The 14,275-nt window shown below is 34.7% G+C and overlaps 1 protein-coding gene across 1 annotated transcript; it reads left to right on the top strand.

Moving 5' to 3' along the window:
• Positions 1-815: 815 nt before the first annotated feature.
• On the top strand, positions 816-8,076 carry LOC121417317 (putative defense protein 1). The gene is made up of 5 exons (XM_041610976.1): positions 816-1,154; positions 1,719-1,879; positions 4,630-4,718; positions 6,338-6,444; positions 7,344-8,076. The coding sequence occupies exons 1-5, from the start codon at positions 959-961 to the stop codon at positions 7,409-7,411; spliced, it is 621 nt and encodes a 206-aa protein (XP_041466910.1). The 5' UTR covers positions 816-958; the 3' UTR covers positions 7,412-8,076.
• The last annotated feature ends 6,199 nt before the right edge of the window (positions 8,077-14,275 follow it).

The raw sequence follows: 14,275 nt of genomic DNA, 5'->3' as shown, positions 1-14,275 counted from the left end.
AATATACAATGCTCCTTTATCCTGCTTCCAAATAAATGGAAATGCTATATGCATTATTGGTAACTAGGTGTGCACTTGTTTTAAAACAAAAATAAAATAAAATTTCTTTTTATCGTGTGAAAGGACGGTGAATCAGTTTCTGAAAGACCCAAACCATGACATTGCAAAACTTGAATTTTTACAAAAGTGGTCCAATAAGGAGTTGACACCGGGTGTTTACATTATCAGGGTCGTCATATTGATCTCGATTAGTGTGTATAGATTTAAGACCCAAACGTCTCAATTTTGTAGGCCCCTCCTAGCATTCCTTCTTTTGGTCTTTCTTTATTCTTCATCTATTTATTTCTTCATCTTTACTCCTTTTTCTTTCTGTCTTTCTTTCTTCTTTTAATTTCTTTCTGCTTTTTTTTATTTCATCCTTCCTTTTGTTTCTTCTTTCTTTCTTTCTTTCTTTGTTTCTCTCTCTTTCTTTCTTTCCCTATTTCTTTCGTCCTTACCTCCTTTCTGCCTGCCCTGTTTTTGTTTTATTTCTTCCTTAATTCCTTCTCGTCTTTATCTCTCTCTCTCTCTCTTTCTTTCTTTCTTTCTTTCCTTCCTTCCTTCCTTCCTTCTTTCTTTCTCTCTCTCTTTCTTTCTTTCTTTCTTTCTTCCTTTCTCTCTTTCGTTCTTTGTTTCATCTATCGTTTCATAATTCTAATGTTTCTCTCCCATTTCTTTTTACTTTCACTACTTCAATAATCAAATGGGGCGGTAGCCCCTGCCACCCCCCACTCCCATGGCGCCGCCCTGCAATGATAAATTCTTCATTGGTTAAAAGTCCATCTCTACAACCATTTAGGGCACATTGAATCCTGGCCTGAACCCGCATAACGTGATCATTATCGCGGCTCCTCAAACATCGCCAAAAAAGGTGCTTTGTGAATCCATTTTGTCCAGATTTCATTGAAGCACTGACACGATGAAGTCGTCGATGATCTCGACCGTACTCCTTTCGATGGCGATGTCGGTCGTCATCGCTTCACCCAACGGACCTCCGGTATCAGTACCCGGTCTGTGTGCGGACATGGTCCCTAGCGGCCATGGGTCTAGCGATGCGACTGGAGATGCTCCTTATACCATTACTGCAGTCAAGCAAACTGACAATACATATACAGGTATATATTCTTTATATTTTTTTATCGATTAATTTATTGATAGATCTATTTTTATTTGTTTATTCATTTATTCATCCATTTTCATTACTATTTATTTATCTATTTATTAGTTTATCAATTCATTTATACATTCATTTAGTACAAGTATCTGTTCATTTACATATTCATTCAATTAATCATTTAGTTCATACACCATTGAGCAATCCCACATATCACGATTTTTTTTTGTATTTAGCAGTTTTTATTTATCAACATCAATTCATATTTCATTGATTGGATGATCGATTGATTTAATGATTGACTGATTAATTGATTATTTATTCATTTGATTCATTCATTAATGATCATAGGACTATTTGTTGATTACATGATTGACTGATATAGTTTTCAAAAAAATATGTCTGCATTGATAGATAGATAGATAGATAGATAGATAGATAGATAGATAGATAGATAGATAGATATACTATAGATACATGAGTGGATGGATGGATAATATACATAGATTGATTGATTGATCGGGAGATATCTTTATTGATTTGCTATCGTTTATTTTTTTCATAGTACGAATTGAGGGAGTCGACAACTCCACTTTCCGTGGGTTTTTCATTCAGGCACGCCCTTGGGACTCCTCGTCTTCCAGTGAATCAGAGACCACTAGTCTCGGCGTCTTTTCATCTCAAGATACCGTTACTAAACCATTAGACTGCTTCGGTTCCACAGCGGTAAGCATGCATATTCAATGGCATTGCATGCGGTTGCGTCATGATATACCTCATTTTCTTGCGTTAATAATGCCTTGCGCTAATTCGATAACGTTGATAATGTTTGCATTAATTATTTCACGTTAATTACGTTTGCGTTAAATCGTTAAGTAACGCTAATAACGTTTGCGTTAATTCTATAACGTTAATAGCATTTGCCTTCATTTGTTCATGTTAATACCGTTTGCGTTAATTTGTGAACGTTAATGACGTTAATGCGCTATTTATAAAACCGCGCTGGTTCGCTTGCGTCCAAGGAGCTATCAACTGTCTGTCTTGAGTTGTTTTCCTTACGTTCCTGCCAAACCAGCAAACACTTAACGCTGTATAAGACGGGATCACTAAATATAACAACAGATTCATTGAAGCAAAATTACTGATTCCCTTTGCACGAAAGCAGCAACGATATCATATTTCTCAGTCTTCTGCATTTTCACAGCATTATTCAGGGCAAAAAAAGATCTGATCTGCATCTACCTTGAGCGTGTGAACAAGGGCGGTAATCTCTCCCCAAAGGTAGGGGGACCAGGTGCTGGAAAATTTATTAAGCAACCATTCCCCCCCCAAAAAAAAAAAGAAGGTTATATATCACCCCAGTTGTCAGGTCATTTCTACCAAAATAAATTTTACAAGCAAAAAAGAAAGAAAGAAAAAAAAAAGGTTATCACCCAAAAAGTAAGGTCATCTCGTCCAAAATACATGTTTTATTTCGATTTTTTAATGTTGTATTTCTTTCCATCATAACAAATAAAAAAAAATAGTCGGGGATATTTGATATTGTGTGCGTCCCCCTGCCCCCTTGGGTTTTAACTCCGCCGTGGAAAAAAAAACGTTTCATATATTACCTTTATGCGCAAGGCAAGCTCTACCAAATACTTCATTGCTCTCAGGAGGTTGATATTCAGTGATATTGCCCTGATCTCGTGAAATCCCTAAAATATTCCGCCCCTTGAAAAAAAGAATGGGGCCTGTTGCAGAAAGAGTTGCGTTTAAACGCATGTCAAAATATCAATCGCAAGTCCCGAATACGGGTGCTTCATTGGCTGAAAATCAAGTTGCGCAAGATTTTTTTGAGTTGCGTTTGATCGCAACCCTTTCTGGAACGGGCCCCATTACCTTGGCCTTATTTGCCCAACCACTCTTAATATTGAAATTTGTTTGTCAGTACTATTAGACGATGTCGTTGATATTCTTATCTATCTTGTATTAAGATTAGGGCCCTGTATCATAGAGCTTAGCAATTGATCGTTTGACTGTTATTTACAATTGATTATACACAATAATGAATGCAATCAATAGTGAAATCAGCTTTACGATCAATCGTAAGAGTTTATGTTACCGGGTCCTCGTCATGGGGGTAATTGTCGGTCAAGTATATAGAATACTTGATAACTTACTGTAATTACAAGACCATATGGGTTGGTAACATAATATACGTAAAGATTGAACGAAAACAAAATATGCAGTGCACATTTAGAAATAAAGATTTAAGTTTGCACCCTAAATGAGCACCCTAAGTTGGGAAAAGGTGCAAAAAATCACCGTAAAAAAGATTTAAACCAAGAAATGCCCGTTTCCATCTTAAAAAGTTCAACTTTTCACCTTTTAAAGTTGCACAATATTTACATTAAACGATTTCGAATCTATAGGGTGCTTAATGTCGCTAACTATGTCCTTTAAGGTACACAAATGAGCATGATTACACTCATTAGCCCCCCCCCCCCCCGGGGTGCTGCTATATCCCAGTTAGCATAATTAGGGGTGCTAATTTGAACCCCTATTTCTTAGTGTGTGCGTCCCACGAACTAGAAAACGAAATTATTACAGGTCATTTTGCAAACATTCCCAACTGATTTATAACATCCCAAAATCACCCATTATCCATTCATTAGGCCTACCCATGGTCATAATCTGATGTGCAAACCCTTCAGTCGAGTTAGGGGTCTGAATGTGCAGCCTATAATGATTTGTGTACTGGAGGCCCTCTCCCCAGCTGATTTTACATGTGCTAGTCTTTGCGTGGAGACCCACGTCTTTCAAAAACCTATTCTTTGGAATGATTTACCGTCTTCTATTAAAACATGCCGAACCCTCAATTTTTTCAAACGTTATTACAAATTACATTTTTAGTTTGTATTCTTAATTTGCTTGTATAACTACGCTATATATTTTAGATGTATGTGTTAATTTCTGTTTTCATTTATGTAATCTGTTTTTGTAACATTTATCGCTTCGTCTTATAGATGTCAGTTGGGTCAACGCTCAATAAGGCTATCTGCTCTTTTTTATTGGCCCCTCATTCTCATAAATATGTTTTTTTGTACATGTTGTGACAATGTTTTACTTATGTACCTTATGTATGTTTTTCATGTTTTTATTGAGAGTGTAAATAAATTGAACTGAATTGTCATGATTGTTGATCATAGTTTTAATCAAGGTCTGTGCCTGCAGACTAACTTATGGCCACCCAACCTTTTTTTCACACTTACACTGTAAAAACGCTGTTTAAAATTCTAAGCACGTTGTTTAAGCAAGTCACTCTAACAACTATTGTTTAAACCTTTTAAACAACTGTTTAAACGTTTTAAACAAATGTGTAAACTTTTTTAATAAGTTTTTTAAACAGTTTAAACAATTACAAAAAAGTTTAAACAACCTGTTGTTAGAGTGACGAGCTTAAACAACACGCTATTTTTTTTAACTGTGTACAGAATGCTTGGGGACACAGCATCAACAATAATAAGACTTCGGTAGAGGGGACATGGTCTCCACCGGCAGGATCGGGCGAAGTCCGTTTCAGGTAATTGTCCAGTTCAAAGTCAACATCTTTTCCTATTATCTTTAAGTTTTTGTTGATAAAATCAAGACGAGGCTATATGAACAAAGCAGTAAATAGAAAGATAATGAATGAGCATATTATATACCTGTATAATGATATAGCAATAATCAGTATCCACATTGCAAAACCTCCGGTGTTGATTTAACACCAGCCCGGAATATATATATATATGTCCACACCAGAGAAGTATTGAAACAACACCAGTTTGGAATCGAACCGATGCTGTTTTAATACTAATCGGTGTTGTATTGACGCCTCTCTGGTGTTAGACCAAAACGAAAGTGGTGTTGTTTAACATTGCCCTGGTGTGAAAATATATATTTTTATTCAATTCTTTTTTATTTCATTTCCATTCAAAACATAATACAAAGTAATATAAAACAATACAAATCAAGTACAATTTTACAGAAGGGCATTCTTACTTCGTAAAACAGACCAAAAAAAAAAACACAGTATAATATAGTATAGTATAATACAATATAATATAGAGCATAATGGAGCATCAACACCGGAGTTTTTGCAGGGCAAAATGTGTTATGTGCCTGAAGAATATTAACTACCACTATACTGCTTTGTCGCAAAAGACCCGGTGGAATAAAGTCTAAACGTTTTATTTACTTTAGCTTTAATTTTCATATTTTTAATGGTTGTTTCTGTTTGAACTTTGTATTCTTCAGATTGGATTTACATCAGAATCTTTTTTTTTCTTTAATCCTCTGATTGAAATCTGTATAAAAGCTAATGATGTTTAATAGGACAATTCCGAATTAGATTAAGAAATAATATTCAAGACTATCAAATCTGTTATTTTTATTTTAACTTGTCTATATAGTTGCAGAAATAGTTATCTCTAGCGATCTTTAAATATATCATAGTCCCTCTTCGTTTCTATCGTGTGTTTTTTTCTTGAATATGTCACTTGCTCATGTATCATGCATAATATTTAGTTTAAAAAGGAAAACAGAACAAAAATAAGTAATACATGCAGATATTACCTGAAAGTTGGTATTGTTAACCTTCACACATTTATTTATAAGAAAAAAAGCTCCGCATCCTAAATGCAACTGTGCAACAGTGTGAGTTTTCTTGCTCCCTAAGTTGAAAAAGGTGCAAAAATCATACAATTTTGTTTGCTCGTTTATAATACACCAGGTTCACTTTGCACCTTTTTCGGATGCCTAAACCATGGAGCTAATAGCTCCATGCATAAACTGTTGCGTTTGATAAGCAACCAGCATTGGTAACTAACTCTGCACTCTTTATGGTCTAAACGAAGCTAACTGAGCCCTTAAAAATATGCCAATTACTAGTACGTATATTTTTTTAAATAATGCTTTATTTTCTTCCTCTTTCAAATCAATAAGTTTACAATCACAATTCATATAAATCAAGATTCTGTACACGTATACGATACAAATAAACATATCAATATCAATGAGATTTCAAAATGGTGCAAAGTTGCACCCGAAAGGCGCCCTCAATGTTGCATTCTTTATAAGTGCTGTCAACTTGCACCCATTTTTAATGCCTACTCATGTTCACTTGTTTTTTATTTGCACGACCGTTTTCACTTTTTAAAGAATGACTGTTGTTCAGGGACCTGCGAGCACTTACTGGACCGAACTTTATTCTGACGTCATCATGTACGGTTCGGATACGACGATGAGAATGACTACGTCGTCATCAGGTAAGGTCCATGACGTTATGGTGCTGATGACGATGGTAAAGGGGATGAAGATGATGATGGTGGTGGTGGTGATGATGATGGTGATGGTGGTGGTGGTGATGATGGTGGTGGTGGTGGTGGTGATGGTGGTGATGATGGTGGTGGTGGTGGTGATGGTGGTGGTGGTGGTGATGATGATGATGATGGTGGTGGTGATGATGGTGGTGGTGGTGGTGATGGTGGTGGTGGTGATGATGGTGGTGATGATGGTGGTGGTGATGATGATGGTGGTGGTGGTGGTGGTGGTGGTGATGATGGTGGTGATGATGGTGGTGATGATGATGGTGGTGGTGGTGATGGTGGTGGTGATGATGATGGTGATGGTGGTGGTGGTGGTGGCAATGATGGTGGTGGTGGTGATGATGGTGGTGGTGGTGATGATGGTGGTGATGATGGTGGTGATGGTGGTGGTGGTGGTGATGATGATGGTGATGGTGGTGGTGGTGGTGGTGGCGATGATGGTGGTGGTGGTGATGGTGGTGGTGGTGGTGATGATGGTGGTGGTAGTGGTGGTGATGATGATGATGGTGGTGGTGATGGTGGTGGTGATGATGATGATGGTGGTGGTGATGATGGTGGTGGTGGTGTTGGTGATGGTGGTGATGATGGTGGTGGTGGTGATGGTGGTGGTGGTGATGATGGTGGTGGTGGTGGTGATGATGGTGGTGGTAATGATGATGAGAATGATGATGATGATGGTGATGATGATGGTGGTGTTGGTAGTGGTGGTGATGATGATGATGATGATCATCATCATACTGAAGACTATGATTATCATTTTGATGCTGCTCAATGACGTTTGACATAGTTCATTTTCTTTCCTAACTAACCTCTTTTATTTCCTTATATTCCCGATGTAGGTAAATCAAGCCTGAGTATAGCATCTTTCTTCGGATCTTTACTCGTCTTCCTCTTCGCGAATGTCTAAATACAGATGACCCCCTGCTCCCCATTCTCAACTTTTCAGTGGATTTAAAATATGAAAGGACAATTCTGATTGGTGAACAAAATACGCATGCACAAATGATCCTGATTGGCCATTTCAAGTTATAGCGCCCATCAAGTTTATCGTTCCAGTCACACCAGCGAAACTGATTTCAGACCGATTAATAGTGTACCATTCAAAATAACGCACACTCTTTGATCTCTTTGGCGTCGGTTTAGTGAGTGTGACTACGGATTGTTTCGCCTACGATTAAAAAAAAAGAAGAATAAATCTGTGTCATATTGGGTTATACAAATATACAAATATTTTTTTCTTTTCAAAATCGCCATTTCCCTCAAGATAAGGTGTGTATGCCTTTTTTATACCAAATGTTTTGCCGAAACCTTGTAGAAAATATATTTTATCAATAAAGTTTAATATCGGGAAAAGATAAATTAGATATGCTCAAGTCTTATTTGATTTGCGCATTGTTTCACCTACGATTAAAAAATGAATAGATATGTGTTATATTGGGTTGTACAGAAAAGATGCATGTATTTTAAAATCATTATTTCCCTCGAATAAGGTGTATGCCCATTTATACTAAATGTTTTGCCAACATTTTGTAGAAAATCTCTTTTTAATCAATAAAGTTAACGGAAAAGAAAGTTTGATATACTCCTGTCATTTTCTTATTTGATTTAATTAACCTTAAAGAAATGCAATGTATATAAATTGCGTATGGCCAAACTTGTAAGATGGGTCAATTTTAATCAATTTCATAAAAGTCATCATTACCTGAGATATGAAATTAATAGGTCTTGTATTTTGTGTCAATTTATGAAATGAGACATGTATTATTAAATGATTAATTTGTATAACATTTCTTGGAAAATGCCGTCTTTTAGCAGATGGGTGATCCCTTTTCAGTTTTTATCAGAAGTCAGTGTTATATATCTACACTCCTAATCAATCAAAATTCAAGAAAATAAGGCACTTACATTAGAATTTCTTTTAAGACTTGAAGAGCTCCATCTCTTTTAGACGTAAAGTGTTTCCTACAGGTAATTAGTTATATACCATCTTGGCGTTTACCAGCAAAACGCTGTCCTGCCGAGTTCCTATACGGGAGTTACCACTAACAGAAACAGACACTTAGAAAAAGCGCTTCGAGACATGTAATTTTTTCTACGTAAAAACGTTTCATTATTATTATTATTGACTTCTGACCAAAATTTATTTTTTTTATTAAAACACAAATAAATGTATCTTAGACGTGGGAATCAAATGCAACATATCGCATTTGATTTTTTTTTAACGGTTGGTAAAAATTGATTGCAATTTTTTAATTTTTTTTCCAAATAGAGCTAAATCCCCTATATGGTTATTTAAAATTGGTTATTTTTCCTATTTTAACATAAAGTTATGCATTCAATCTTTTAGGTACATGTTGTGGATACAAATTCGCGTGCACCATCAGTGCAAATCATGATGAAAATAACAGAATTTTACAAATTTTACGAATATTTTTGGATTTAGTTCCTTTTGGAATTAGATATCGAATAGTCCCGTCATTAGAAAAGATGACAAAATATCTTTTCTTTTCTTTTTGTAATTTTCAATGAATAAACATCAGAAAAGATGTGAAATATACTCTACCAGCCATATTTATGTGTTTCGTGTTCAATTTCAAACGAAATATGTTTAAATTAACAAAAAAATGACATTTTAATAAGTTTTTTTTCAAAAGGAGCCTAAATCCATGAAAAATGATATTTAGAAAATTCTTTAAAAATTGATCATGAATGCTAGATTTTTGAAACATGATTAAAATTAATCTCAGATGATAGCACTATATCATATAACAGCAGTGGCTAAAAACCATGATTTACAGAAAAATACCAAAAACGAATTTTGCTTCTCTTGGAACAATACTCTTCATATACAGTACATAATATAAAATCTATTAAGAATGATTTAAAGAGGTCCTAGTTTTAATGACAGGGAACTAATCACTTTGTTTTAAATATAAATTCTACCATGCTCCAGAGAAAGAAAGAAAGAGAGAAAGAAAGAAAGAAAAAAGAGAGAAAGAAAGAAAGAAAGAAGGAAAAAAAGAAAGATAGATAGATAGATAGACAGACAGATAGTTTAGTAGATAGATATATAGATAGATAGATAGATAGGTAGATAGTGGATAGATAGATAGATAGATTATAGATAGATGAGTGGATGGATGGATAATTTTTTGTTTTGTAATAGTATTTATTAATCATTCAGTTCAATACAAATCATCGTACAAATACTCATGGTATTAACATAATCATATACAATGGATAAATTCAGTAACAAAAATTAACCACTTATAACCAATATAAATTCACAAAATCATACAATAGTTTTGTAGAAAATTTATTACTCAACATTGATTAAACTGAATGAAATTTACAATAAAAAAAATGGAAAAGGGTTCGAGTGCACCCCCCCCCCCCACAGACACACACAGAAGAGACATAAAACAATTAGACAGTACAACAAAAAATACAAAAACAAATTAAGAAAAGCAGAAGGAAGGAAAATAAAGAGAGAAAAAAAAGAAAGAAAGAAAGGAAAGAAGTAACAAGCAAAGTAATAAAAAGAGGACAGTCTACAGTGACAGACAGACCAGCCAACCCCGCACGTGTGGAAACCGGGCAAAACCATCCCTCTCTCATCCTTCTTAATTGTTTTTTAGGTGTTCCCACTTTTTATAATGCTGTGTTAATGTTTTTCTCTCTATAGCAATTTTCTTTTCTTCTTCTTTACTTTTAAAAAGCTTTACTTGAATCTCTTCGGCAGTTGGTAGTTTATGATTCCCCCTCCCGTGATATATTAAAAATTTGATAAGTAAAATGATATGATTTAATAATTGTCTATTTTCTGATGTCTCGTCTAATCCAACATGGATATCCTTCCACTGTAAGCTTTTAAGAATTTTAATATATTGCTACACAATCTCCATAATACTTTAACCATTTCACATTCATAAAAAATATGTCTATAAGTTTCTTCATCTTTACCGCAAAAAGAACATTCATTACTCGATGTAAATCGAAACCTATATAAATGGTGGTTAACAAAGACAATATTGTATAATAATTTATATTGAAACTCTCTTAGCTTATTATCTAATGTGCAAAATCTTGGACGATAAAATACTTTCTCGATTTCTTTTTCAGACATGTTATATGATGATTCGAGATTGTAAAAACTGACAGGAGTGTCGGCAATTTTGCTTATACAGGATCTATACAGCTGTTTTGAACAAACTGACTCAAACTGGAAAACATTTTTAGAGAAAATAAATTCAATCTTCAAACCATCAAATAACGTATTATTTTTTAATTCGTCTTTCCATTCCACAGGAACATGTGCAAATATTTCATTAATTGTTACTATTTCGTCGTCATTTAAACCCATAGATCTAAAGTAAGTATTTGATTTAAGATCACCATGTTCATTTACAATATGGTGTAATTTGTGTTTTTTAAGAAAATATTTTCATGAAAATACGCTTTTCCTGCATTTTTAATATACCTGTTATTGAAAAAAAAAATCATTTCTTTTATTACTTATGTCCTTTTTGATGAACACAGTTATATCAAACCAAATACTTAACATTTCCCGGTAGTACTTCGGAATTTTATATTGATCATGTCAGGTGTAAAATTACAGTAAAATATTAAATTACCACCTAATGGTCTTAGCAGAAATTTGAAATATTTTTTCCATTTCACTTTCTGATCACCGTTTACCAGTCTTTTGACCCACATCACTCTCTGTACCATTACAAAGAGTTTGAAATTAAGCATTTTTATTCCCCCTTGTTTATATCCCAGATACATTGTGTTTCTTTTAATTTTATCTTTTCCTCGCCATAAAAAGTCGGAACAAATTTCTTCATTTTCTCTAAAAGCCCATTCCGGCATAGGCGTTAAAGAACTTACATAAATCAATTTAGAAAATGCATAAGTTTTCAGCAGATGAATCTTTCCAAACAAAGTTAGATCTCTTTGTTTCCACCAACTTAATAACTTTTTAATTTTGCTTAATATTTCTTTATAATTCATTTCTTCAGCAACGTCAGGATTTAATGAAAAGACAATACCTAGAATTTTAACCATATCAACTTGTCTCCCAAAAGGGAAAGGGTGAGTAAGGCTAACAGAGGGTCCTAGAGGCAAAATAAACGTTTTATTTTTGTTCATCCTAAGTCCAGAAGTCTTCCTAAATTTTTCAAGAATTAATTCTAATCTATATACTGAATCTAAGTCTTCTGCGAATATAGTCATATCATCAGCATAGAGTATTTGTTTTTAATTTCCGTTTCACCAAATCGAATACCCTTTACTTGATTATCATTACGAATACAGTGCGTTAAACATTCTATACAAAGTATAAAAAGGTAAGGAGAGAGGGAATCCCCTTGTCTTAGCCCCCTCTCGATTGCAAAATAACCGGTCGATTTCCCCCCATTAAAGACACAACTCAATAATATACAACACAATAATATACATTGATTGATTGGTTGATCGGGAGGTATATATATTGATTGATTTGCTATCGTTTTTTTTTTTTCATAGTACGAATTGAGGGTGTCGACAGCACCATTTTCCGTGGGTTTTTCATTCAGGGAAGAAAGAAAGAAACATAGATAGATAGAAAGAATGGGGGCAGAGAGTGTGTGTGAGAGAGAGGGGGAGAGATGGGAAGGGGGGAGGGGCATGGCCTTGGAATATTTACCAGGGAGTACTGCGTGTGATATTCACCATAGGCAGCAGCACCCCCCTGGAACCCTGGTAGGTATGCTTAATAGCAGAAATGTAACCAAAATCACTTTCATTTTGTTGTGAAACCCTCCCCTTTTTGGGTCTTGTCAAATTTCTCGTGACCGGAATTACCTTTTTCATTTTGTAGTGATTTATTTTTACTTTTTCTTTTGCTTGTCAAATTTAAAGCAGCATCCCTGTTATAAGATCGTTCCCATGGCCTGGACATGGAGGGGGGGGGGTAACGCAGGTGAAGGAGGAGAAGCCTTGGGGAGATGTGTGCTTCTACTTTCTTATCCTCCTTTTACCATACACGTACACTTTCAAAAAAATAGTTGAAAATAACAAAAAAAATGTGAAATATTTTATTAAGGGATCTGAGTTCATCTTCAATTGAAGATTAATGTGTTTGAATTCGCTTAATTTCTTGTTCTAAAAATATCTCCTGCCCCACTCCCACGTCTAATTTTCACCCTAGATTTTTCCATTCCCACCCCATAACCTTATGTATGCCGTTATTTTATTGCAATACAGGGGCGGCATGCTCCGTAGGATTTTAGAATGGTTAAGGTAACATATAGGCCTATAGTCACGGGGTGCATGTAATAACGTTACGCGGTCTTTTCTGTACAATATTTCCTATTTCTTCATTTTCTCCCCCTCGATTTTTCTTCCTTACTACCACAAAAAGTTATATGATCAAACATTAATTTGGCGCTCCCCTAGAAAACTATCCCATGCCGTTATTTTCGCCCACTTTTCTTTTTCTTCTTTTTCATCTCCCTCTCCCCCCCCCCGGTCTCTCTCCAATCTTTCTGAATCCTTTCCTCACCAGCTCCCAATCTTTCCTGGGCCTACCCTCTCTCTATTTCCACCCTTTCTCCCTTACATGTAAATCAAAATTATATGCATTTCAAATTGTTATCCTATAGCTGTGCATTGTTTAGTCAATAAGATCGTTCAATAGTTTCGATATAATAATATCTTTTCAAAGATAATGTTCTTATAGATTAGATAACAACATTTACATTAAAAATATGTAAGAAAAGATTAGGGGGAAATATAAAAGATTGAGGTCTATCAAATAAAGAGATGTGGGATTTGTAACCCTTTATTTCAGTGACTTCATTTCTCCTTTTTTAATAGAGAGGGGAAAAGGGTGACGTCCCCTTATCGGATTGCATTTCGCGCCTTGCTCTCTTTCCCGTCTCTTTCAAATGCCTATAAAGGGGTGGTCCAGGCTGAAAGTATTTATAGCTTAATAAATAGAGTAGAATTCACTAAGCAAAATGCCGAAAATTTCGTCAAAATCGGACAACAAATAGCAAAGTTATTGAATTTCAAAGTTTAATAATATTTTGTAAAAACAGTCGTCATGAATATTCATTTGGTGGGCTGATGATGTCACGTCTCCACTTGTTCTTTTGTATTTTATTATATGAAATTAGGTTTATTCAAATTTTTCCTCCAAGAACTAGAAAAATTGGATTGACAACTGATTTAATGCATTAGATATCAAAAGTATTGCTGTAACTTATTTCATTATAAGGGAGACATTTTATTCACACAAGTATGAAATAATAAAAAAATATGATTTTATGTAATAACATAAGAAAACGGAAAGTGGAGATGTGACATCATCAGCTCGCCTAATGAATATTCATGACGCTGTTTTCACAAAATATTGCTAAAATTCAAACTGCAATAACTTTATTATTTGTTATTCGATTTTGATGAAACTTTCAGCGTTCTGCTCAGTGAGTTCTACTCTGTGTATTAAGCTATAAATATTAAATATAAAGATTTTCAGCCTGGACCACCCCTTTAATTATGCCTTGTGACCTTGGGAGCGTTTCATAAAAAAAATAGCCAGTGATTTTCACCGGCTAATTATGTATTAACAAATCATATGCAAGGGTTTTCAGTAGCTCGCCACCAAAGTGAGTAATAATCACTGAAATTTGTTCCATAAATATTTTTTTTCCCATCTCTTCCCCATATCGTTGTAAAAATTATTTTGCAATCAATTTATTTATTTTTCGAGATAGATGGCGCTATA

Source organism: Lytechinus variegatus, chromosome 6, assembly GCF_018143015.1.
Source record: "Lytechinus variegatus isolate NC3 chromosome 6, Lvar_3.0, whole genome shotgun sequence".
Lineage (NCBI taxonomy): Eukaryota > Metazoa > Echinodermata > Echinoidea > Temnopleuroida > Toxopneustidae > Lytechinus > Lytechinus variegatus.
This window is presented reverse-complemented; position numbering and strand designations above follow the sequence as displayed.